This window comes from Ambystoma mexicanum, chromosome 12 (genome assembly GCF_040938575.1).
Source record: "Ambystoma mexicanum isolate Mex_15411 chromosome 12, UKY_AmexF1_1, whole genome shotgun sequence".
Classification (NCBI taxonomy): Eukaryota; Metazoa; Chordata; class Amphibia; order Caudata; family Ambystomatidae; genus Ambystoma; species Ambystoma mexicanum.
In genome coordinates this window covers 465,027,921-465,055,850 of record NC_090936.1, presented here as the reverse complement: position 1 = coordinate 465,055,850, position 27,930 = coordinate 465,027,921, and the positions used below count along the sequence as shown (strand labels likewise).

General features: G+C 44.6%; 1 protein-coding gene across 1 annotated transcript in view; it reads left to right on the top strand.

Moving 5' to 3' along the window:
- TBXAS1 (thromboxane A synthase 1) overlaps window positions 1–27,930 on the top strand; it is a 548,307-nt gene that overhangs the window by 487,256 nt on the left and 33,121 nt on the right. The window contains exon 11 of the mRNA XM_069628729.1: window positions 13,521–13,609. Within this exon, the coding sequence (XP_069484830.1) occupies window positions 13,521–13,609 (89 nt within the window). The remainder of the gene's footprint in view (window positions 1–13,520; window positions 13,610–27,930) is intronic.

Here is a 27,930-nt window from a genome sequence, read left to right as displayed (position 1 = left end):
GGACCCAGACCAGTATAGTTGATAAGGTTATTCCCATCTATCCTGTTACAAAAGAGCTTAAATCATCCACAACGTGTCCCGAGATTGTGGTAATTGATGGCCCACCTGCAGCTACACAATTGAATCTGAAGGAGGCTACTTCTTCAACTGATGAACCACCTAAGCAAGCTCTGACAACAGCTTTTGCACCGTTGTTTATTAATACTAAAATCTCCTCCTCCAGTGCACTAAATCATACTAAATCCACCAGTCCTAATCAAATTATTAGTGAAACGAGCACCAGGACTAATATTAAAAAAGCCACAAGATTACATACAGCAGCAACAAAAAAAAAGATGTCTGACCGTTAGACAAGATTCTAAGTTGCAAAGTAAGGCGTCTTTAGTATATCAGCCACTGGATGATTTATTGGCAATTTCGGCATCATGTTTTTTGAAAGATCCAAAGTCCAACTCTAATACAAAATCAATAGTCTGTATTACATCTGCAGACTTAGCAAAGAATCCACAATTACAAATGTCCTCAGGTACTCAAGCAATAGCTGTGGTCAGTGACTCTACTAAGATATCGCAGTGCAACTTGCGTCCTGTGATTCATCATGTAGAAAAAGTTTCAGTGATAAACAAAGATTGCATGCTACAAGATTTACGTGATTAGATTTGTGCCTCCTTTGTAAACTACAACAAGGAGAATGTAAATATCAAACAGATGATGTTGAACTCTAAGAAAGAGTTATCTAATGAAGTTAGTCACTTGTTACAAACGACCTATCCGAATGTTAAATCGCTTTTGAAAGGCCCGGGGATGAGAAGTAGAGATCATGATACACAGGTGTCCATGAACTCTAATATGGCTCCTCCTCAATCATCGTAAGGCAGGACAACTTCAGTACATAATATGGAACCTAGTTCTTTTCCCTCCACCATTAAGGGTCATGCACAATACAAAAAGCACCATCGATTATTGATTAAATGTTGAGGTCATCCCTTTACCAGTTATGACATGAATCGTGCGTGCCAGTGTGCTTAAGATTTGTGCAGAAATAACAGCTTTAGAAGATCTAACCTCCACAGACTTTGACGTAGTTGAATTTGTAAATCCCTCCGACTTATCCGAGGCACGACTGTATATTCAATCTGGAATTATACTTAATACTCTATGGTTAGCTTGGACAGCCTTTTATAACCTGGGCTTTATTTTAAGTCAAGAGGTGTATGAGCCAGAACAAATTATGGTAAAACCAAACGTACCACAAACCAGAATTTATGGGGATAAAAGTGGCATACACCCGAATGTTGGTACAAACTGTAATGATGCTTGGACGAACCATAATCATGGTAGAAGATCATAACAATCCCAGTTAGTTAATTCTGTCAGCCTCGTCTCCTGGAATACTAGGGGTTTTAAACATCTCATTAACAGCAAAAGTAGAGATCTCCTACAATATGATATCATAGTCCTCCGGGAGACGTGGCTTCGAACTACCCCAGTATGGGATTGTTATAATATATTCTTGGTCCCTGCCATAGTAGCTCTTACAGGTAGGCCAATGGTAGGCCTAATGATGGCTTTTCGTAAGGACAAATATTTTGATGTTGTTTGGTATAAATCTCCATCACCCTGCTTTCAAATCAGAAAAATACGACGAGGCGTAACCTATTGTGCCATTGTAAATGTTTATTGGGGTAAGAAACATCTCACCTCGCATGAATTTTTTGACCAATTTAATAGCATATTGGATCAGCTTTTACTGGACAATACTATAGTGGATTCCTTCATTATGGGTGACTTGAATTTACATTTACTGGCTGAACCTATGTCATCTAGAACAACGGATGAACACCGCTGGACAATGTTAATGGCTAACAGAAATTTTGTAATGTTGAATGGTGCTGTCCAGGGAGATGTTCCCCCTAGACCTACATGGCATAGTGATGGCTGTCCTTCTACACTGGATAACATTTACGTTAATAGCCAGTATTTCTCAAAAAATGTATCCTTTAATATAAGAGCTACAGTAATGAGTGACCATAGCCAACTAAGTGTAACTTGTGATTGGCCTTTATCCAAATCTAGAGCTGCAAATCATAATACAATAAACGTAGTCGTTAATAATGTGGGCAACCGCATAAAATGGTCCAGATCTAAATTACTCCGTTATAAGCAAAATTTGAGTGATGGCTATGGTGAATCCAATGTTTCTGACAGCCCTTGTTATATCTGTGCAATGCAGATGTTTTCATCCAGAGGTGTGAATGTTCTTGGAAGTCACTCTAATCACCCACACAGTTTTGACCTGGAGGTAAAATGCAAAAAGAGGGATCTACGAAAAAAATGTCAAGATGTCTAGGTTTCCTAAGGATTTAAGTTTCAATTATGAACAGATAAAACAGCTAAAAGAAAACATACAAAAGATGGCTCTTGGGTCGGCGCGCATTACAATACCAGCGTGATGGCGAAGCCATGTTGAAACAGATCGTTGTCAAATCATCTGGGGGCATCTGGGCGCTCTTGAACTCTGCTTGTTGTAAGCACCAGTTATCTGTTCAGATCAATCCCAGTCCGGAATCTGACTGGAAAATCGACTTTGATAACATCTATCGCACTCCTTTTCCAGAGATTAGTCTCAATTGGGATGGCATAGTTGCTGATCATACGGTCAACTTTGATCTAGAGGATATTATTCAATATATATCCAAGTTGAGCACCTCCCGAGCATCTGGTCCAGATGGGCTTCATAATTCACTAATCAAGCAGAATAAAGTACTATGGGCAGAGATATTACACCTTATTTTCTCTGAGATTATGAGAACTGGGAATTTGCCGCCATCTTGGAAAACATCTGTGATCCTTCCCATATTTAAGAAAAGAGACCGTGCAAATCCAACTTCTTATAGACCCATAGCTCTTATGGATTGTCCGGGAAAAAGTTTTGCTCGTATGGTTCTAGGTGAATTTAATAATTGGCTAAATAAAATGAGCCACCGTGACCCGTTTCAAACGGGTTTTATTCCAGGTTTGGGCATGGCCATTAATCTAACGACACTGAATGCCATCATTGCTCAAGGCAGACAAAACAGACAACCTATATATACTGCATTCGTCTACTTTAGGTCGGCCTTTGATCTTGTCCCTAGGGAATTATTATTCAAAAAATGTGCTGACTTGGCATGTCCCTGGTATATTCTAAAATGGCTCCTGGAATTTCACTCTAACACCTCCATTCAAATTCGCTTGAGTAACGATGGACTCTTGTCAGACCCCATAGAAACCACTTGCGGTCTTAAACAAGGATGCTTGTTGGCCTCTGCTCGGTTTAATTTCTTTATTCTAGATATTGGTCTTGGTTTTCGTAGCCTCATAACAGATCCAATTAAATTAAAAGGTTCAGCTATTAACTGGCTTCTTTACGCTGACGATATGGTGCTTATATCAAAGACACCAGTCGGATTGCGTAATATGCTGAATGCCTTGGATGTTTGTGCTACTAAAAACTGCATTAGCATTCATCTTAAAAAAACACAAGTAATGCAATTTGAAATAAAAAACAGACACAAATGCTATCAGTGGAGGTTGCAAAAAATCAATCTGCAAGTGGTTCACACATATATCTACCTTGGAATATGTGTGAATGATCACAAATCTGACAAGCTGTATGAATATTATCTTTGTTTGAAACAGAATACTGCACTGTCCCAAATGAGACTCATTCGAGCTAAATATTGTACATTTTCTATCGACCCTCTAGTTGTATACTATAAGCAAAAGTACATCCCATCTATGGCTCCGAATCAAAAAAATGTCAAAATTATACCTATTGGTAGAAGTACGAAAAACAATACTGGAAGAAGTCATTATTATTACCAATGTCTGAATCCATGCCGGTGATCAGGCATGAGTTGGGACTCGTATCAGTCTTTGCAATTTATAAATGGAAAATATACTTAATGTATAGAAAATGTATATTGAGAGAAAACAGTAATGGGTTGCCCTTGATCTTATCTAACTATCTATTAACGTCGGATGAATTATTTGCAAATACCTGGTGTGCTTTTGCTAGGAAAATCTTGACATGTGCAAACATAACTGAATCGTTATTAAACAAAACCCAAACAAAGCCAAAACCAAACTATGGCAATCCGATTGGATTAAGACAAGAGCTGCATGTATGAAAATACAAAAATTCAATCGGAACCCGTTTGCACACAAAGCTTATGGTCAAATTGAAAAATATTTGCAACAATCTCCTAATCCGGAACATCGATCTGATTTCATGAGGTTTAGACTAAATATATGGCCAACAAAGGAAATTTTGTATAAATGGGGAAAAATCTCGGATGATAATACTGAATGTCGATTTTGCAACCTAACGACAGAGACCATGAAACATCTTATGGTGGAGTGTAAAATCCTGTTGCCATTGCAAATTTATCTTTTTAAGCTACTGTTTGAAGCTGATCAATTATTATCTACTGATGAATTATGGTTAAAAATGTATAACGGCAATTTGAAGCGCATGAGATATGCAGTTGCGAATTATTTAAATCAGCTAAAGATCAAAGTCTATGGTAATAATGAAGAACTAGACGCTGGCAACTTGATGGTTACTATTGCTGGACATAATATTTAAATAACTGAATGAAAGTGAATATAATTGAATGTAAGAGCAATTGTATGTATTTAATTCAATTTTATGAGAATATTTTTACTTTTGTACAATTTTGTTGAAAGGTCTGATTAATTTCATGACCAAAAAAAAAAAAAAATATATAGAGAACAGTTCATTAATGTGCATTCCAAACTGCAACAAGCCATACAATGTTGTTCTGTGAATTCATAGCAATTGAATCCTAAACACAGGGATTTTTTTAGGTTGGAAAATGAGTTCAGAAGTGCATATTTATAGGTATTCACTTCTAAATGGAGTCTCATTTTTTAATTTACTTTCAATATGGATTTATGCTTCATTAGTACCTGGATACACTTCATGTGATTGGCTCGTTTCCGAGCCATACCACAGTGTAATCTCGTGGACGCACTTGCGTGCATCGCGCCCCGGAGAAACTGTTATGCCAGGGTCGTCGTCTTTTTTTTTTTCAGGCGACCATGGAAAGGGAGAAGGGACTACACGTAGAACCTTCTCCCTTTTCCAAGGTGGCCTTTTTTTGTTTTTAATTTTTTTTTCAATGTAAGTGAATGGCCGCCATGGAAAGGGAGAAGGGACTACACATACTCCCTTCTCCCCTTACATGGCATCCGTTTTCTTTGTTTACTATGGCCGCCAGTGAAACAGAAAATGGACTACGTTTTCTGTCCGCAGCAGGCATTTATTTGAAACTTTTTTTACGGCTGCGAAATGTAACGCGTCTCGCAGCTGGGAAAAAAACATTAGTACCCCGTTCTAACGTACCAGGGTACTAATGGCGGTAATGGCCCGCTGTCTCAGGGCATATTGCCTCATTAAGGTGACCTGTGCGTTTCTTAAAATCACAAAATTAAAAAAGCACATCTGCATTCTTTTGCTTGCATGGGTCTTTGAAAATGAAGGCCTACGCCCTCAATGTGAACACATTACAAACATTTTATGCCAGGGAACCTATGTGGAGATGATGCATCTCATGTGCCCTTATATGGTAAGATGGAATACATCTCGGCATGTAAAGATTAATTGGTGTAAATGATCAATTGCATGCAGCGCATAAACTAAACTTAAGCAGCTGTAACCCCATTTCTTAAAAAAGCTATTATCTTCAAGTAATAACCTCTTTGTAAAAGTTTAGATTCTTACAAACATGTGTTATTATAATGAGCCTAATGTTTCCAATTAACCTGGAGATGTCTTGCACATATCTACATGTGAAGGCTGTTAAAGGTATCAAGCTATGGCCATGTTTTAAAATGCGGGACCAGTATTTTCATTCGTCTAATAGCAATAATCATTACTGGATAGTTTTATATAGTGATGTAATGAGAGGGATTTATATGTCCCAATTAAAGGGTACTCAATTTTTCATCCTCTGAAGGATGAAGAGCTGATCCAGGGTTTAAATCTGACTGCAGGTTCCGCACAAATCTCAGCATCGGGCACCTGCTGGTGTGCCATGTGCACAGGAGATGGTGATCCTGGTGGTGAACGAACTGTGGGTAGCGCTGGTGAGATGGAGTTATTTTTGCCGCAACATTGGAGTGATATCAAAGTAAGCAATCTAGCGATTCCGCTGAAGTCCCATTTCAGAGGCTTGGAAATCAGGTTGAGTGAGAGCCTGGTGGAGGGAACGCCAAACGTTCAATGAGAGTGACCAGGGAGGAGGTAGAGGGAGGATCCTCCAAAGCCTCGAACCCATCCCCAACCCCTTATTCGAAGCGCCCATATGCCCCGCAAACAACACTGAGAAAAGGAACACAGTAGGCGCAAAGTGCACTTTTTGACAATAGCTCATGAGTCCAGTGTTAATTGCAGAGCTGACTCAAAAGTTAGTGACATGCGCATGATTGCGGTCCATTGATGGGGACTGTAGTCAGGAGTACAGTCGTACCCCAGATATATAGATGTCAGAAGGACAGTGGGGTTCACAGTTACACGCAAACAGAAGTCCCGAGCGAGACAACCATCCACTTGTCCATCTGTATGGCACCCTAACACTATTAGGCAGCCACTATTACAGGGCTGCCCAATTACAAGATAGCAGACTTGTGCTTTTTAGAGTCGGCCGGCAGGGCCACCAGCAGATCCCCAGAAAATCAGAAATCAGTAGTCTCACATGGGCCATTAAAGGACCCTTGACAACCACCCGATCTCAAAAGAGGACCAATAATCCAGCACAGTTGCCTAATGTCACAATTACTTGCATAGACTGAATGTAAAAGCAAGCAGGGACTAAGTCAGGGTGTGGGAGTTTGGAGATGCATAAGCATAATGGAGATGTGCAGGAAGGACAAGGAGAGCAAAGAAAGGAGGACAGAAGGAAAGGAGTTAGAGAAAGGCAAGATCATCAGAGAGAGCAGGAAGGAAAGGGTGAATGGAAAGGAAGGCAATAGAGTAAGGACAGATGAGCTCATGTAAGGGGAATAGCAGGAGGATACGGAATGATAAGGCCATCAATGACATAGCAGATGTAAGTAGACCCGGATTAGGTGGTTAACATTTAAGTCTAGACTAAAGAGACAGCATTGGTCAATTCAAGAGGGCCAAATGATGAAAGAAGTGCTTGGAGGTACCTGACAACACCATTGGTGCGAGAGCGGGGTACAGCTATTGGGCCAGGACTAGGAAGCTGAGATCCTTGTGATGTTAGGTTTGGATATGGGTGGGGACATTGCCTAAAGATGCCGGTGTAACAGACGAGTAGAGCCAAGTAAACAGACAGGGCGAGCCATGAGCCATTGTCCATATTCCGGTGGGACTGGCAAGCCTACCAAGAATAATAAATAGAATTTGGTGGCGAGCAACTTAGAAAGGACAAGCCAGTCCTCTGCAAACCGGGAACCTTATTCCAGAGTCTGGTGTGAAAGCCACAGAAACCCACCAAGAAACCCATATGAGATTACATCTTTCAAAGCCACAGGGCCAGGGAGATGGATCATTATAATAGGAAACATGAGATCCGAAGGGAGTCTGTAGTAGTACCTGTAGATAACCAACCTGACCATGACTCACACAGGAGAAGCATAATCCACCAACGCGTGTCACCACTAATAAAACTGTCCTTGCCTGAGGGGATTCATACAATGAATGTATTCTGATAATCAACTGAAACGGACAAGGAAGAAGTCAGCATTTATTTGGAAGCTAAGAAACCTCCCACCAGGGGGGCAGCAGCTACCAGTGCTAGGTGACCAACTCCCTTCATGGCTAACAGTCGCAAGGGCCAGGTGACCACTGCCCAGAAAGCCCAATGTTTGCTAGTATCACACAACCAATGCCAAGGAGGGCGGTGTGAGGGGTCAGTAATGTGAGGCTCACAACTGTGTTTAGTTTTCTCAAGGCTTAACATTTTATTTTAAATGAAAACATCAAATAAACCCAAACCTACTCTACCAGGGGATTGCCTACCTAGTTTAGGATCTAAAGGAAAACCTCCTAGCATACACAAAACTAACCCTCACTCTAAACAACAAAACATTCAAAGTAAAGCATAAACAACATAAATGAAAGATTGCCAAATAACCAGTTTCTTGGATGACTTATACTTGTCCTGGGTAGATCCTGTTACCCCAGGAATGGTCAATTACTCCCAAGGAAAAAGAGTCTTAAATCAGTTCTTGAAAATTTCCAAAGAAACCAAAGTTCACTCAAACAAAAATCCACTGGTTTTTCTTCTTCGTTGGTTGAAAAAGCGTCCCTTTCCAATTTTCACGAATAAAAATAGCACTAATGGTAATCTGGGATAAAGTTCAAAACCAAAAGTACCACTCCTGCTTACTTTTGTAACCTCTGCAGCATCTTGAATACAATTTCTCAGGATGCTTCTTCTAAGGGGGTTGGTCTCTTCTTGGCAATTCCCTTCTGCCAATGATACTTTGAAAGCAGTCTCCTTTGCCTTACAGTCTGCTACAGCTTAAACTTCAATAAAATAAGAGTTCTGACAAAATTATAGACAACCACAGTTCTACTGTTTCTGCTGCAACTTGGTATTGTGACAATATGCTAGGCAACTTATACACAAGTCTTCGACCTCTACATGTTGGCAAGGCACTGTTCTTTCCACTATTATAAGAAAGGGCAGCCACTTTGTTTGTGGTAGCTACAAGACAGCGAGGAAAGGCAATCTGTCTTACCTTCTGGAGTGCTTCTCTCTTTCACCTGCCTCAGCCTCAGCATCAAAGATTCTTGATTAGTTCTTTCAACAAGCACCCAACTCCCTTCCCCAGCTTCATATGCACCGTCTTGTCTCCAGTGGTCACCCCAAAACTGTCATGCCACTCTCCCAGCCTTGGATAACTTTGTCACTCTTGTATCAGAGGACTCTGGATTTGTTTCAGCTTCAACAACTTCAAGACAATGATGTTCAGTTCTTAACTGGGCTGGTTTCTCCTTCGGAAGGTTCTCTCGACTGACTTGGGTAATACATGTCTACTTGTGAATTGAACAACTTCTACAATAATTAATTAATCTTAGGAGAGTCACACTTCACTTAAAAATCAAATTTAGGTATACACAATTTCTCTTTGATGGTAAAACTCCAATTTACAACTTGCGTTCCCTTTAATTCAAGCAGCGTTTTACTTTAAAAGTGATTGGGACACAAAATACCTTGTGCGCAACCTCTCTTTGATGTGAAATATTCTTGTAACAGTTTGGAAAAGTCTGCTACTACTACTTAAACCATTACCAATCACATTCTCCCTTTTAATAGGAGACACGCAACCTCTCTGGTTAATGATTTTAATGTAACAATGGGAAAAGAAAGACTTTCTTCACGCCTGAGCACTTTAGCGGATGTCGAATAAGCGTGTGATACAATTCCCTTTGTTCAAAAACACTTCCCACAACTAGGAACAACTTCACTCGCTATACCTTCATCCTGAGCGTGATTTCAGCTGGTTGCAGTTACCAGCAAGGAGTATCTGCTGCTTTGGAGTATGGAGCTTCATTCACTGCCTCCAAAGTTATAGCGGTTGTGGGCTGCTTCCACTTCCTGACTTTTCTTCATCTGGTACTACTACTACATGCACACTTGGGAGCCACCCCCCTCTGCAACACCGGGTGTCTCAGATCCGGCCTCAACAATGGAGAGTCTTCCCTTCTCCAGCTTCCCTCAGCTTGCTTCTGCACACAGGCCTCGGGTAAAATGCAGGACTTGCTCTGCATTGACTGCAATTAGGCGCACTTGGAAAGACCGCCAGCTTCTGCCTGTCTCTTCCAATGCAGCCACAGCCAAACTGGGGTTGTGAGCACAGGACCAACTCAGAGCCTGCAGGTGAAATCTGCTCTTCCCTTGCTGCTCCAGCCTCCCTTCTGTGATCACACTTCAAAGTGAACTGCCAGCCTCGTGCTCTACTTCTTCTGCTGCTACTGCTGCCAACCTTCCACCTCCTGCTCCAGCTTCTTTCTTCGGTTTCTTCCTGCTGCAGCCTTTTATGCCCCTCTAGTGGGTTAATTGGCTTCAGGTCCTCATTATTAATTGCCTGACCTTGCCAAAGGCTCTTAGGCGTGGCTGCCTATTCGTCACCTCTGCATGCCTCTCCAGCCCTCTTCTTCATCACAGTCCATGAGGGATTCTGGGACAAGTACTCAATTTTAAAGAAATTTGGGATTCTTACTTCCTTACTATTTTTAACAGTACTTTTACTCTCCTTGATGGTGCTGGGAGAGGAATCATAGGGTTTGTTCTTTTTAGAGACAGATGGAACAGGAGAAGCTACATTTCAGTCAGTCCTCTTGGTATACCTTTTAGCATTGGGGAGGATATATGATTTTAGGGGTTGAAGTATTGGCTCACACAGGATTATGTTTTAAATAGTATTTATTTCAGTCTCATAGATAACCCACCGGATTCATCAACAGCAACATTGAACTGAACAGCATATTCCATAGTAGCATCTTTCCCTTGAAGTTCCACATTCTCTATTCCATAACCCTGTGTTCCATCAATGTCCCTCAATACATAATAATCAAATTGCATATAAATAAACACATTAACCAAGATATTAAAGGGGTACAAAAGGCCTGCTCTTTAGGTGCAGCATTTTGTTCAAGAATATCTTGGGAGTTTACCCTTTCATCTTTAGTAGGAGGTCGAGATATATCTAAATGACAATTACCCAATTCCTCTGTTAAGCCCATGGTAAGCGTATTCCCCTCCAAGGAGAAATACTGTGTCTCACCCTGCGAAATCACCCCACTGCCCTGAGTCTTGCCTCCATCCAGGTGATTCTCCCGCAGAACACCACTCATAGGATTGGGATCAGGAAGCGTCTGCCCTCTCTGGATCACCAAGGAGGAGACTTTAGGCATGGTTCTAGTGGGGGATCTGCAGGATTCTCCACAGCAGACCCTTGTCAGCAACTCTAACCAAGGAGTTTCGGAACTATGACCCCAGAAGACTGCAAGTGTTACTGAATATTCTTCTACAAGAAATCTCATCCTGACCACAAACAGTTCTAGAGTAGAATATTTGTACCATAGATGCAACCGAAACTTACATTAGTCCTAACAAGCATTGCTCTCACTTGAAAAGCAACCAAAACAGCAGCAGTGAAAACGATTCTCTCTGCTAATGAAATTCATAATGTACCAATCCAAGTTGCACGTCTACTAAAGTTCTACGGCTCTAGCTGGTTTTCCCTTAACCCAAATAAACAACTCTTTACTGAAAGGATTGAAATCAACCATGGCGTTAAGCAAGGTTGTGTGTTGGTCACTTTTTATTCAACGTATACATGACTGATATGCAATCTAGCTTAGATACCATGAACGTCTGCCCCCTGAAAATTTGATCTTCACGTATTGCGTCGTTAGCTTACACTGATGATGTGCTTCCGATTGACCACACCGAAGTGTGACTATCAATGGAGTAAAACTGCTGTAAAGCTACATTCAGACAACAACTTCTTGGAGATGAATACTTCTAAAATCACCATTATGACGTTCTCCAATAATAAAGAGTAAATGTTATCTGGAAGTTAGGTAGCTCTATAAGTGAGAAAGTCGCTGACTTTACTTGCTTAGGCGTGCATCTTACTACGGTTCTAGGTCATTTGGTCGAATCTAAATGGTCGACAGGACGATTGGTCGACACCAAAAGGTCGACAGGTCAAATGGTCGAATTATTTTTTTTTTGTTTTTTCACTTTTTTTGGGGGGGGGTCCCCCCAACCCCATTTCTTTTGCTAAAAAAACCTTTTTTTCCCTAAACGAAAACCTAAAATAAATATATATATATATATATATATATATATATATATATATAAATAAATAAAAAAAATTGACCTGTCGACCTTTTGGTGTCGACCAATTGTCCTGTCGACCATTTGTCTGTCGACCATTTGACTAGACACCGTACAATATGCAGTACATCTATTAACAAAAAAGTAACTAACAAAGTTAAAACAGTAATCGCACACCAGAAGGGCTTTAACCATGCATTTGTTAGAAGTCGAACTTCAGAGGCTGACACTGGGTTTGTCAGTTGGTCGGGGTGCTGTAGTAGATGTTATCGACCAGTGACACACGAAGAGCCCTCCCACCCACCTCCCAGCAGCAAACTCTGTCTCCACCATTCTATACAAATACATTCGAATGCACTCGTTGATCTGTGTGACCAGCCAGGTTTAAAGCACAGATTGAATAGACTAGGCAGGGTGTCTGGGGGTAGATTGCTAGGTTCAGGGCTGGGTTTCCCTGCATAACATGTGTGACCAGGGTCCTTGGTATCTGTTTAAGAACCACAGTGTGCAGAACCTCGGTGGGCTGCATTTCAGGGAGGGGTCCAACCCTGCTTGGCACACGTTTCAGAGATGTGTACGCTTATTGTTCAACGTGCCAAGACAAATTGTTACGTCTACGATTAGCCTTCAAATACAAACGGTTGCAAGCGTGGCCAGGACGTGCATTAGCATGCAGCAAGCGCCCGTGACGTGCCGCAGGTTAATGGCGCGTGCCATTGACTACCACAGAAAATTAAGTGATGGCTGGTAAAGCTCGAGCCAATGCTTACTGACCACTGGTGAATTCCCAAGGGTCGCACTCCATTCCTTCTTTTTTATGTTGTCTCTGTTACAAAATAAGGTGGTTAACACATATATATATATATATATATATATATATATATATCAAACAAGTTTGAACCCATCACCAAAGGGAGCAGTGCATGCGGAATAGTGAGGCCACCTCCCCTGTGCACAGGGGCACAGGCTGCCGCAGACATGACTCTGCTTCATTGACCCTTCCATGGGAGGAACAGCATATGTACATAGGCACAACATGTGGCCACGCGGGTTGGTTCAGAATGTCTGTGCGTCACAGTGTGGCTCTCTTCATTGGCTGAAAACACAAAGGGTGGGAAACACCTACTTCACGGACATCTGGGGTTAATACTGTTCTAGTTGATGATTATTGTATGTGGACTAATAGCAACAGCGGTTATATCACTCACATTCAAGGACATTGTAAGCTAGGAGGCTTGACAAATTCTTTTTTCACTATTTGTATGTTGTTCCACACAGACCTTCATTTGCATAAACATGGTCCTTATTGATGAAATAATTTAAGACTTATGTTTTGAAATGTATTACGTATGAATGAATGAAATTATATTGTACTGTATTTTGTTGAATGTTTTTCTAAGATTTTTTATGAAACAATAATAACATTGAACAATGATTCATTGAAGAATGCAGTTCCAGTCTCTTCTCGAAACCTCATTGTCTTGTAAGAAACACACGATTAATGTTGTTTCAGTTCCACGGGGCACCACACTTGTTCAATATCTCTTCATTGGCTGGCCAGCAGCTGGAGCTGGGTGCTGCGGCCCTTAGGTCCGAAACCTGCCTGCTAAATGATTGACTTGTGTATTGCAGGCCCTGCCAGACGACGCCATGGTGAAGAGGCTGCCCTACCTGGACATGGTGATCTCGGAGGCCCTGCGCATGTACCCACCTGCCTTCAGGTACGTGCTGCTATTGGCTAGCCTTTGCTCAGTGAAAGCTAGTGGCTGAATACTGAATTATAAAAACGGAAAAACGGCCCGGTTTGCAAATTGATCATGATGGAGTCTGTGTAAACTGAAACTCGCCTGTCGGGCAGTCTGATAATACAGATGAACAGGGTGACTGCAATAACAGAAATGTGTTCTTAATATTCGCGAGAGACCTCGAATGCACAATCCCACCAAGTGGACCTGCATGTGATGGGCCTGTCAAAATGTAGGAGCGCGTCATACATCACAATACATGTATTCACGATGTTGTGTGTTTGTGAACAGGTCTCAGTATGACCCTGTGGAGCCGGCTGTGATGTGCTGGGGGGCACCTGCTGAGTGAAATGTGCAAAGCTCCTGCAGAAATGCTGATCTGCAGGTTAAATATGCTGACTTGCAGCGGAGTCTGCAGCAGTTCAGCTGCATGCTTGGACTGCAACGTGTAGCAGTAAAGGGGGCCTGCGGGGTGGCACGGGTACTTTTTGCAGAGTTTTAGACGATGGTGATCAGTAGAAGTGAAATAAGGGGAAGAGTACATACTTGTGGTGATCAGCGATAGGATGGGTGTAGTATAAGGACTCCCCTGCCCAACTCACCACAGCAGCTTCACTGCATTTGTTGAACGCCCGTTTTACTGCATTTTTTAACTACATTTTTAGTTTGGGCTTTTAGGTGAGAATACCTAATCCCCCACACTAGCGTGAGATGGGGGTTTAGATTCTATTAAAGACAAGGAGGCGAATATTATGCATTAGCTTTCTTTACTCTGACATACACAGCAGCAAAGAAATAAAACATTTTTATAAAACTTCTGAAATTTTTTTGTAACACACCTTCAACAAATACATTTATAAATGTGCCATTCCAAAATGGCGGACAGGTCATGCCCCTTTGGTAGCCAATGGGCATGCAGCCCAGTCCATAAATGTCCCTTTCTCCAATAACAAATCCTCTTTCTGATGCTGTCCTTTAAGATAATTCACTGCAGCCATCCTTCACACGATTCCCAGAACGAAGAATCCATGTACCAGGCGAACTTGAACCTTCTCCATAGAACCAGAGCCAAACTCCTTAAAGCAGGGCTTCTCACCCAAAATCTGAAACAACCAGAACACAATTAGGGCGGGTGGGAGGGATAATATTCGGCTCCTTGTCTTTAATAGAATCTAAACCCCCATCTCACGCTAGTGTGGGGCATTAGGTATTCTATGGCAAGACAGGAGGCTCCTATTATGCAAGTTCAAAGCCCTTGCAGAACATTAACCGCTACGTGAGCAATGCGTTTATGATAAAACGTTTTGCAAGTTGACTCTCTTGACCAATCAGCTGCTTTAAGGATCTGTTCTAGGCTGCCGCCCAAAAAGGCGGCCTTAGAGGCCATAGCACCCCTAACAGAATGGGGACCAAAAGACGAAGTGTCAACACCCGCCTCACACATAACCCATTTAATCCATCTGGCTAAAGTGGAAGGGGATACCGTTTTATGTGGTTTCCTATAGGAAACCAACAGCTGAGAGGTATTAGGAGGTCGCAGAGTTTCAGTTTTCAACTCAAAACATTTTAAACATGCTATAACACACAATTTATTGTTTTCAGGGAAGGCGGGATAAGAAATAGAGGAAGTCATACACTTTGTTCTTTTTTAAATGAAAAAAACCCTGAGGGGTAAACATTTTGTTATCCACATCTAAAGCTCTGATATCGGACACTCTTTTTTAATAGACACCAGGCACAGCAGCATTGCTAATTTGGAAAAAAAGTTGTTGCAAAGACAGATCTTCGTTAGGGGGCCAGGCTCCAAAGAGATCCAATACTAAATTAACATCCCAAAGAACTGAATATTTAGGCTTTGGAGGAATTTTAATACGAATAGACTTGAGAGCTCTACGTACCAAGAAGTGTCTACCCACTGGTTCCCCTTTAACCAACAGATGACCTGCAGAGATAGCGGACCTGAAGCCATTAATGGTCCTGTAAGTTTTACCTTCTTTAAATAAACCTACTAAGAAATTAACTACTTCTACAGGAGGGGCAGAAATGGGATTGAGGTGCCCAACCACACACCAGCTAGACCAGCGGTTCCACGCTGAAGAGTATCCCACTTTGGTAGAGGGGGCCTAAGAGTCTCTGATGACTGACATAGAGTCCTGCGAAAGGCCTCGGAAGCATCAGGAAGCGCTGAAATCTTCCACGCCATAAGGAAGAGGTGCCCCTGAAGGACCAACTCGTGAGGAAACCCCGCCGGGTTCGTTAGTAACTGAGGATGACAGGGAAGAAGACGGGGAATGTCTACTGAGAGCTCTAGGAGCGCCGGAAACCATATCTGGGAAGGCCAAAAGGGGGTTAGAATCACTAACATGACCTCCTGCCTGCGTACTTGTACCAATACTCTGGCTATCATTGCAAAGGGAGGGAAGGCATACAGCCTGACCAATCCTGAAGAAAAGCATCGGTAGCTAGAGCGCCAGGATCTGGTCTCCAACTGAAGAACCTGGGCACCTGACAGTTTAGCCTCGAGGCAAACAGATCTACTGTAAACGGACCCCAAAGGCATTCTATCTTGGCAAAGAGGTCCTTGTGTAACATCCAGTCGCTCTTGTCTTGGAGGTGTCTGGAGTTCCAATCCGCTACCTCGTTGTTGATGCCGGAAGGTACTCTGCCCTCAACACAATATTGCGGTCTAGACAAAAATGCCAGAAATGCTTTGCCAGATCCACTAGGACCTTGGACCTGGTTCCTCCCAGACGATTGACATATCTCACTGCTGAGACATTGTCCATGCGTAGGAGCACACAATTCCCCTGATCTTTGAGGAAACTGCGGACTGCAAAAGAACCCGCTAACAGTTCCAGGCAATTGATATGGAGATCCCTCTCCTCCTCTGACCATTTTCCCCCTGTGGAGACCTGACCTAGCCTGGCTCCCCAACCTGCTCTGCTGGCATCGGACTCCAGAACTACATCCGGGGAGGGACCAAAAATCGCTTTCCCATTCCAGGCCTCCATGTGTTTGAGCCACCAAAGGAGTTCCAACCTGTCCTCCGGGGACAGTTCCACCATCTGAGAGTAAGAGAGACATCTGCGCAGATGCCGAGCCTTCAGACGCTGCAGCGCCCTGTAATGAAGAGGGGCTGGGAAAATTGCGTGGATGGACGCAGACAACATCCCCACTTATCCTGGCTAATAACCTGAGAGAGATTTTGTCCCTTCTGAGGATACCCCGGATCTCTTTCTTTATCTTGGACAGCCTGCTGTCTGGGAGGAGAAGGATGCAATCTTTTGAATCTATATCGAAGCCTAGAAACTGGATACATTGCATAGGCTGCATTATGGATTTTTTGACATTTATCACAAACCCCAAACTCTGAAGAAGAGTTACCGAAAACTCCAGATGAGATAGTAAAACCTGAGAGTTCTGGGCCAACAGGAGCATGTCGTCCAGATAAACAATTATCCTTATCCCCTTGGACCTGAGAAGAGCCATAACAGGCCTCATCAGCTTGGTGAAGCACCATGGGGCCGAGGACAGGCCCAACGGGAGGGATGCAAATTGCCAAATCCGACCCACCCCCCCCCATTGGAACTGGAGGAACTCTTTGTGTGGAGGGAACACGGGAACCACCAAATAAGCGTCCTTGAGGTCCAGCTTGACCATCCAATCCGCCGGAAGGAGGGTGTCCCTGAGAAGGTGAATTCCTTCCATCTTAAAGTGGTGGTAAACCACAATGGAATTGAGGGCTTTTAGATTTATCACTGGCCGGAACCCTTGATCCGGTTTTGGGACTAGAAATATGGTACTCAGAAACTGGGATGCCCTGTAAGAGGCTGGTACCACCGCTCCCTTGGAGATGAGATCCTTGACCTCCCCATCTATCAGTGACTGCTTTACACTGTCCAGAACCAAAGGGGCGGGTATTGACAACTGGCAAGGAGGGGAATAGAACTCTATGCGATAACCTTGGACTGTCTGCAACACCCAGGGGTCCGATGTGAGGGATTTCCACTTTGGGAGAAACTTGGCCAGCCTGCCTTCTATACCTTTGGGGGAAGAAATATTTAACACTCGAGAAAATACCTGCTCCACCTCTGGACCTCCTGGTACCTCTGCCACCACATCCTCTCCAACACAAATTCTGTTGTGGGAAGAATTGGGTATATGCACCTCGAGCAGAGGATGAATTATGGGCCCCTCGTGAGGCAAACTGACCGGGGCAGGAATGGCCCTGGGAAAAGCGGCCGGAAGAGCGGGCTCTGCCTCATCCGGCCCTGGGGAAAACCTTTTGAGAGAAAACTTTCTTTATATTGGCCTGGGCCTTATCCAAGGCCGTAAATGTATGGACATACGCAGACAAATCTTTGAGGAAACTCTCACCAAACAAAGTTCCCTGAGCGGAAGAGCCCGCTTCCCTCTCTGACATATCCGCCAGCTTGGAGTCCAGCCTCATTAGCAGAGACTTGTGCCTCTCCTTTGACATAGCCGCATTGGCATTGCCGAGCAGGCAGACAGTCCTCTGAATCCAACCTCTTAACATGTGTACATCGACGGGGGAATTGGAAGCCGCCGCCTCCTCAGCCATTTCAAAAATCTGAGTCACAGGACCCAGAGAGCTTGTCCTGGCAGCCGCGCCAGGCCTTATCCACCCCCTTCCTGGGGTCTTTGCCTTTCTGAATCAAGAACACTGCCATTGGACGATCAATCTCCGGGATATACGCTACCTTGTCCTGTAGGACTGGCCTAGGGCATTCCGATCTCAACTTGCTCTTGTCCCCTTTAGGCTGTGGGCGCCTGATCCAGTACTCTAGGAACGAGGCAATCTCTGGAGAGGGTTGCCACTCTGTCGATCTGGGATGTGAAATGAGGGCCGGGTCAAAAAAGGGAACCCCATTAATGTCCAATACAGGACCTTTCTGTGTGGGAACGGGCGCAACTTTCACTTACGCCTCTTAGGGGGCGAATCAGAGTCCTCAGAAGAGTCAGAGGAAGAGACAGGAATAGGGGATATCTGTGCGGGGAGCTGCGCATAAGAAGGGCAAGGAGTTGAGGAAAAGGGCTGAAACTCATCCCGCTGGCGCTTTTGGGCTGTACTAGGGGAAGACTCAGGGGAAGTGACTGGGCGAGGATTGAGTTGTCCTGAAATGTGCTTCACCTTTCTAGTACACTTTTTCGGGGGTTGGGGCTCTTCAGAGGGACCAGCACCTTGAGGAGGGTGAAAATCCGCTATGCGGTGAATTAGCCGGTCAAATGCTGAAGCCAGTGTGTTATTAAGGCCAGACAAGGCTGAATCAATGGATGACTGGATCGCTTGCTCCACTGTAGGCTGTAAATTCGCCTGCCCCCCCCCCATTAACTGTTTTCTTGGAAGGGCGCACCTGTGTATTGGCATCCGCTAAATTAGGGGCAACATTATTACTTCCCATGCCAGACTTATCCATCATTGGTCACCACAGAAGTGTAAAACTTCCAATCAAGGCAGCCGAGCAGGCTGTGTGCCACAAGCACCCAATTTAGCCGAGTAGGCTTAAACAATAAAAGCGTACACCACACAGGGTGAGAAACTGGTGACAGCCGAGCAGGCTAAATACACCCGAGCAGGGTGAAGGAGTGGGTACAGCCGAGCAGGCTGAGCACAAAAGGAAATAAAGGGAAACAGAATAAAATGAAACTTAACCCACTCATTTTAGGTGCAATGAAAATAATGGAATGCTCCTGCACCTTCACACACCAAGGCACAAACAGGCAGGCCTAGCCTGAGGGCCTCCAATGATACGCAAGCAGCGCATAGAAACAAACCCACACTGTGTGAAAGAAATGGCCGTAATTGCAAATGTAAATGCAGTGACCCGTGTCCGGAAGAAACCATGCTTCAGTAAACAAACAGCAAGCTTCACGGGCCCGGCTGCCAGAAAGAGCGCAAAGCTCTGGAAGGCCCGGCTATGCAAACAAAAACCCCACTCATGAGGAGAAATTCACACACGCGCCGCTGCCTGGTTTCCTGGAAGGCAAGCGGCTAACCAATTGTAACAAATAGAACGGCGCGAACGCCCAGTTCAAATTAAAGGCAATTAAATAAATTAATTAGCAGGTGCCTGCTCCACACCAAGCGGCGTCACAATGTAACACGACAGCGTTCGAACGAACGCAACTTATAAAGAAAGAAAAATGAAATGACAATTTCACCAATGATACAAAACAACTCAATATGAAATGAAGTAACACCAATTAACACTCTAAAGTCTATAGAATGTACAGTAAGGCACAAGCTAGAGAGAGTAACTTAGCTTTGTCAGTCAGCAGCAAAGAAAGCAGATTTGTTATTGGAGAAAGGGACATTTATGGACTGGGCTGCATGCCCATTGGCTACCAAAGGGGCATGACCTGTCCGCCATTTTGGAATGGGACATTTATAAATGTATTTGTTGAAGTTGTGTTACAAAAAATGTTCAGAAGTTTTATAAATATGTTTTATTTCTTTGCTGCTGTGTATGTCAGAGTAAAGAAAGCTAATGCATAATGGGAGCCTCCTGTCTTGCCATAGAATTGCGCCAACTACAAGCTGAAACTATTGCATTTGAGTACAGATAGGGAGAAGTGCATATGATGAGGGACACAAGGCTTGTAGATATTGTTTGAGGTGCCTTAAGTGGCACTGCAAAATTAGCTGGGGCTCAAGGGGGCATGGCTTAACAGCGGGGTCACCTGCTGGCCCGTTAGGCCACGCCCCCTTGACTAGCCCCAGCTCAATGGGCTACTGGCACCCCTGCCAGGCAGCCTTTTGTAGAGATCAGGGGAGAGGGTGCTGATCTCTGCCTTTATTTTCTAAAGGCTTGCCTGGCATAGGGTAGCCAACTCTTTGATAGTATTTTGCGGGACACTTGCCCACAAGGCGGCGATGACGTCACTACATCATTCAGGTTTGGCCTGCCCCTTTTTTTGTGCATTTTTTTAATGGCTCCTTTAGAGCCTGCAGGTTGAGCTGTAATGCTCTATCGCCAGGCTTAATTGAAATGCAAATGGTTTGTCCTTGGGAGGTGATGGTCACGTTTTTTAACTGAAAACATGACCATTACGACCCAGGAACAAAACATTAGCATTTGAATGAAGCCAGGTGTCGAGCATTACAGCTCGACCTGCAGGCTCAAAAGGAGCCGGGGCTGCAGAGCCGCCGCAGAAAGAAAGCAGCAGGCGGCAGCGCCGTGCTGTTTAACAGTCCACTTCAATTCGAAAGTGGCTGTGATGGATGCAGGTTGTCCTGACGAAAGTCGGGACAACCTGCGTCCCGCTCAGCCACTCTGCAAATGGCGGGACAGAGTCCCTAATTGCGGGACAATCCCGCTAAAAGCGGGACAGTTGGCCACCCTAGCCTGGAAGGGGACAGCATCTCGCCTGTTCAGCCTTAATGGTGGCATTGCCCCTCGCCAGCTGGGGAGGGGCAGCGTCATCATTAAGGCTGAAAGGGTGAGGCCACTGGCAGCAGAGGCTGTTTCCTGAACACTGAAACTCCCGCAAATGTGCGGGAGCTTCAGGATTTAGAAAACAAGGCCTCTGCTTCCAGCGGCCTCACGTTTTCTCCATAATGGTGGCGCCGGCCCACGGACATCTCTTGCTTAAAGGGATGCCTCGCAGGTGCAGCACCACCATTGTGGCATTTTTTTCTGAAGCCTAAAGCTTTCGCACACGCGCGAGAGATTCAGGCTTTAGAAAAAAAGCCTTTTCGTGTAGTGTACGTGGCTGCCAGGGCAGATTAGTGGGCCCTGGCAGGGCCCTGCCTCAAAACGAGATTTCCGAGCCTGCCTGGGCCCGGCCCACTTAAATCCCTGGTTGTTTGGTTCTTTTCCCACCCATTGACTGCCCAGGGCCATGCTAAACCCGACAGCCATTCCCACCCAGTTTCTGCCCCTCTCCGCCCAAAACACCTCCTCATGGGTAGCTCACTTTAATCAAGCCTTACCATCAAACTTTGCATTCAAAGTGCCTGCCATTGTAATGTCTTCTGAGAGTTAATGACTTCATAGGAGCAGTAAACACACTACTGGCTTAATAAAAATGTCTCAACCAGGTCTACCTTCAGCCACTTGATTTATAAGCACTATGCATCTCCTTCACCGAAATACTGTTAAAACAACTATTGGCAAAGCCAAATGTTTTGCCTTGCGTATAGGTTTTAGGTATTTGTCAGGCACTGCTATTAGATCCCCAAATACTCATACCATTTTGCACCTGCTACCCCCAGTGACCAGTTAATACCACTACGGCAGTGCCTTTCCCATGCCTACAGAAAAGCCTGGCCTGTTGGCATTTTCAATGCTTAATGCTTTATAATGGGGGCACTGTAGGCGTAAGGGAATAGTTGTAAATGATTTTAAGGTAGTAGGGGTGTAGAAGGATAATATGGAGGGCTTGCCCCCCATATAAAATGCAGGCTAAAAGATTGCAGTGAAGCGGACACTGCAGTGAGTGGTCTCAGATCCTCCATGATGGGACGCTGAGGTAATGGGAAGAATACACAAGCGAGCCAAACTACAGTGAGGTGTCCCAGATTCTCCATTATAGGATGCTGAGGTAATGGGGAGAATGCTGAGGTAATGGGGAGAATGCAAAGGGGAGCCAAACTGCAGTGAGGTGTCCCAGATCCTCCATGATAGGATGCTGAGGTAATGGGGAGAATGCACAAGCGAGCCAAACTGCAGTGAGGTGTCCCAAATCCTCCATGATAGGATGCTGAGGTAATGGGGAGAATGCACAAGCGAGCCAAACTGCAGTGAGTGGTGTGAGATCCTCCATGATAGGACGCTGAGGTCATGGGGAGAATGCCAAAGCGAGCCAAAATGCAGTGAGTGGTCTCAGATCCTCCATGATAGGATGCTGAGGTAATGGGAAGAATGCACAAGCGAACCAAACTTCAGTGAGTGGTCTCAGATCCTCCATGATAGGACGCTGAGGTCATGGGAGCATTTCTCATTATGGTGCCTTTCTGACTCCAGGTTGTTGTCCTTGTGCTCTTCGTGATGGACTGAGGGCCCTGAGCAGCGATTACTATGGATAAATGGGACTGCGGCTCATCAGACTGAGGAGACAGCCGCAATGCTCTTGTAGGGCAGACGTACTGAGGGGCTCTGGCCGGGGCTCTCGGTAGACGCTGGGTGCCCAGAGCGAGGCATATCCGTCGACCCAGCTTGCGTGTATAAGCATAAGCTGGCGGTTTCCTCACTGACCTCCACATACAAAGGCTTTCTCCACCAGCAGCGTGCGGTGGCTCTGCCGACTGGAGGGAGTTAGCCTCCTTTAGTTGAAGGCGCGGGGACCATTTGGGTTATGGGCATTGCATCAGAATGCAATGCCCGCAATGAAGTCCATTCAGCGGAGGCCATCTTTCTTGGGGACTAAACTGTTTAACCCTCGAGATGTCACATGCTCAAACTGGAGTTCCAATGCTAGGTGGAAAGGCAATAAACAAACAGCAGCTCTTTCATGTTAACATCTGATGTAACGCGCCCTGCCACGTTCATGGAGGTGTAGAAATACACAGCTGCAGGCATAGGAACATTGAGAGACTCCATAAAAGAAGTCTCAATCTATTGGTTTCCACTTTCCCAAGCCACAGACTTTCGAGTTTGGTAATCTAAAGAAGTAAAAAGGGAAAATGGTGACTGGGAAGAACAAGAAAAAGGAACAACAAACAGATCAGGATTTTTAGACAACACTCAGAAGGCACTCTAGCTGGGGCATGCAGTGGTGGGGGGGGTCTTGTGCTACCTCATCTTCACAAGATCCTGTGTTGGCAGCACTGGGACTCATTGGAAAATCAATGTCTCGATTGGAGAACAAGTTGTTCAACTTAACGTTAAAGTGGCACAACTGGATGCACTAACCTCTACGCTAGAGCAAAGAACCTTGTAAATAGGCCAACTTTGCACCCAAATGGCCCCAGCAGGAAAATAACTACTGGAGGTGTTTATCAAGAGCAATACAACCATGGAAAACAGTCTAGAATACCTTGAAAATATGGTGCAAGCCAAACAAATTAGAGTAATTGGGGTCCGTCCTCTTGTAATGAGTCGGATGATCCAATCTCCTGTGCTTCTAATTGCTCTTGGAAATGTCTGATTTGGAGGTGGCGGAAGATACCATATTTGTTGACAAATGCTACAGAATCAAAATGCACCCCTTAGCAAACAACCTTTACAGTGATAGGTTCAGCACTCATTAAGTTGTCAGACATTAGGGATGAAAGGAGAATCCTTAAGTCTGCGGCTTTTGAAATGGACCAACAGCACAGGATCTTTCTCTTCCTGGACCTCGGACCGGTGGCTGACAACAGAAGGAGGAAAATGAATATGCTTAACAAATCGGAAAATGAATATGCTTAACAAATCCTTTCTTGACCAAGGGGTGATAGCAGGGATGCTGCGGCTGGCCAACCTGAGGGTCACTTGGGGTGTGGAAAGGGCTGAAGAAATGCTCAAACTGATCTCTGAGAAAGCCAAACCCTATATATAGACAAGGGGTGAAGACTCTGGGCTCTAGTAGATGGCTACTTAAAATGGATTCTTTTGGGTATGAATGTTAAATCCCATTGTTTACACATGTTTTAGCAGTTATGTAGTTGGGAACTGTTTAAGACTAGGCTTTAGCCACTGGGTAAGCAGTGAGAGGGTGTGAGGAAGTAATTACTAAGCTTGTCACCATGAGGGACTGGCACACAGGGGAGGTTCTGTCTCACATGTGTATATCCGATAAGCAACTGAGTGAATCAGTTTACCTATAGAAAATATAAGGGATGGGTCCTTCATCCAATAAGTGGGACATCCTTTCACGCGGCCTAGAGACTAGAGGTTTCAGGGAATTGAAACTTGAGGGGTCCTTAGGTGTGGACATGACTGAATCAAAGATGTCTGGGCTCAGTGAGGCACTAGATGAGGCAACATATTGAGAACATTGGAATGAAGTTGATATGTTTCTCCTTTTTCATGCCGTGTTTCTCTCTTTTTATGTAGCATCACTTTTTGACATGAAGGTGACTAGAGGAACCGTTGCTGCCCAGATTTAATTTGCCTGCATTTCTACCCCCTCCCCTTCCCATGGAAAGGAGGATAACCAGGAATGCCCCACGAAACCTTTGTATTTTGGTTGTCATGGTTAAAATATGTAATGCTGGATCCGTTCACATTAAGGGCAATGCACTTGTTATGTTAGCAATTAAAACTACAATGAAAAAGAAATTGAATAAGAAATGTAAATGGCATGTTAGAGCAGCTGTAGCAGAAAGTATAGAGTTGCAGATTGTGTGTGATCAGTTAGCAAGGACTTTATCCATGTTGGTACTATCTTCTGGATTACGACACCGTGAAGAAGACCGAGTGGAGTTGCATCGTTAAAAGTAGAGAAGGATCAAGGTGACCATTCCTTTAAAGTCAAATAGCTTCCTGATGGTGTCTGCTCCATCAAGGAGGATATAATCGGTTCCACTGCAAAGGCAAAAGCTGACTTGGTTGTGATGAAGAAGGCTGTTGTCCTCAATGAATGGTTGTAGTTTGGTAATAACGGTACAACGTCGTATCAGGAACAGAAGAAAATAGGTGGAGGACAGGAGGCTTGGGTGGGCCAAAAATGTAAAAAAACATATTGATGAGTTATTTTCGCCAATTTTTTTTTTTTCGGAAAATCACCCATCGAATAAAACGGACATTGATGATATGACAGAACCGTTAATATCATCTCCTGCAAGTAGTTCGTCTGGGAAGGAGAGCTGCGAGACAAGAAGAACATTTCCTGGGTCGTTTGGGTCAAGAGGTTTATTTTTAGAAGAAGGCTACAACTGCATAATTGAGTTCAATTGCTAAGCATCCTGTCAGGAGTGAATAGCTACACAGAAGTGCTGGATGCCCCAAAAGTGCAACTGCTCACCAGTGATCTACTTCTTGGGGCTCAGAAAAATCCACAACCGTCACTCGTGCAAGAGAAAATCCCCAAGTTAATTAGATTGTGATCTCTAGGTGCCAAGCAGCCAACAATCGCATGCACTAAATAAAAAATCTCTTTCGATTAATCACTCACCCATTCACACTCCCAAAACAAGAACATAGGAACTGTGACAAATCCCTCTGACTTGTCACTTTTACCCTGGAGTGGGTCCTTCCCCTGGGCACAGGGAGATGAGCCTGTTACCGGATAGTACCCCTGGAGGTGGTACTCAGTGGTAGGATCCAATGGGAAAGGACTCCCTCTCTGGGAGAGGTGAAGACTATCAAGGGAGAATGTGGTATGCCTATTACCCCTCTGCCCCCAGAAGCCACAACATTCCCATCCTTTGTACCCCTTCTTTCTGCTCATAGTCACTTTATGCAGTGTAGTCCAGGTTATGAGTATGATACAACCTCACTGTGAAGAGGAAGAGGAAGGGAAATGATGGCTTTGTAAAGACTGACAAAAGGAAGAAGAAAGGAGGAATTAACCAAAGCAAGCCTACCAGCTCTCACATGAGCCAGCCAAGGATAAAAAGAGAGGAAGAACTTCTCTGCCTGTCTGATCCTCCCTGGAGGAACCACAAGCTGGAGGGAGCCACCGTGCGGAGAACAGGGACCGAAGGAGACCGGAACTCAGAACAGCCAATCTATGGATCCCAGCAAAGCAAGCCGCTTTCACCTGTGAACCACAGTGGGAGAAGCAGATATCCAGCAGCGTGCCGGTGAGCGGGAGAAGGTACCACTGTACCTGTGAGGGGCCTGGGGCTTTGGCACAACTTTGAGGGGCGAGAGAAGCCCGGAGAAGCCGAGAGCCGGCGAGAAGCACTCAGGGAAGCAGAGAGCCGATGAGAGAAGCTTGGAGAAGCTGAGAGAAGTTGAGAAAAGCCCAGAGTTGCCAAGAGCCAACTAGAGAAGCCCAGGGCCGCCAAGAGCCAACAAGAGAAACCCAGAGGGGCCAAGAAGCAACAAGAGAAGCCCAGAGGGGCCAAGAAGCAACAAGAGAAGGCTAGAGGGGCCAAAAGTGATGTGAAAAACAGTGAGAGACCAAAAACCAGCGACAGAAGCCATGAAAAGCTGAGGGCCAGAGCGAGAAGCCTGGAGAGACCGAGAGCGGATGACAAGCCCGCCCGGCGAAGCTGGGAACCGGAGCAAGAAGTAGGCCATGGAGAAGGGGGTAAGGAGGAAGCCCCTGCGGTTGGAAGAATCTATAAAGAGAACTGTGATAATTAATGGGAAGGTGCCCTACGAAGCAGGGGACAGTGTGAAATCCCTAGTGAGACCTGTATGGGTGGAATAAAACCATTTCGGGGGGGAAAAGCAAGATCCTCGGGCTAAAACCAATCATTGAAAATAATCAAACTGAGTATAAGAGTCGTCATCTCCCTTGTACCAGTAATTGGAAGAAACATTCAAATGTCAAGCAGTGCCTGGCAGGCTAGTGAACTGGCCCTCAATGAGAGACATTATAAACCTGAGAGAGGAGTCTGGGATCCGAATGCTGAGAAGATTGGAAACTTGTATGTTCAAACCAGTGCCTGGCAGGTTAGTGAGCCGGGACTTATTGAGAGACATTATACACCTGAGAAAGGGGTCTGGGACCCGAATGTCAAAAGGATAAAGGAATTGCACTGGCAAGACAGTACCTGTCAAGATAAGGAACTGAGCCTGAGTGAAAGATATAATCAATCCGAGGAAGTAGATTGGGACCCCCGCCCCCATACAAGTGGAGGAGTTGTACCAAGAAGAGCGAAAGAGGGATACCCTTTTTATAAGACACAAGAGAAGACCAGGGGAGGATAAAGATTCTCTGGCCGAGCCACGAACACCATACGGAGTAGGAATGGGGAGCCTAAGACATCATTGGAGAAAGGGAGATCTATTTTCTCCTCCTTGTGGAACGATAAGGAGTTGGATAAGAAGATTGGAGGAAGAGATACCCACTCCTCCTCCTGTGCAAAACTACCTTGACAGGTCTAGTGATGACATGGGGAACAAGTAGACTCCCCAACAGGAAGGAACTGCCTAATGAACTGTAACTATATAAAAAAGGCCTTGTGATGGCCAGGAGAAGATGATCTTTCCTATAGTCACAAACTGCCAAAGCCTGTCCAGAAGGCAGGAACTGCCTTTCTGGAATCAGGGTGAAGCTAGTACTATAGTTTTCTTTTGAAGTGTGAGGGACGGAAATAGGTTTTGGATGTAGGAGAGTGGACTATTTTTCTTTTGACACATTCTGACACTATCCTTAGTTTTGTTTGAGGCAGGGCAACCCCTCTTAGTTTTAGGGACAGATAGGATTTCCACTTCATTCCCCTTCAATACAAGTTT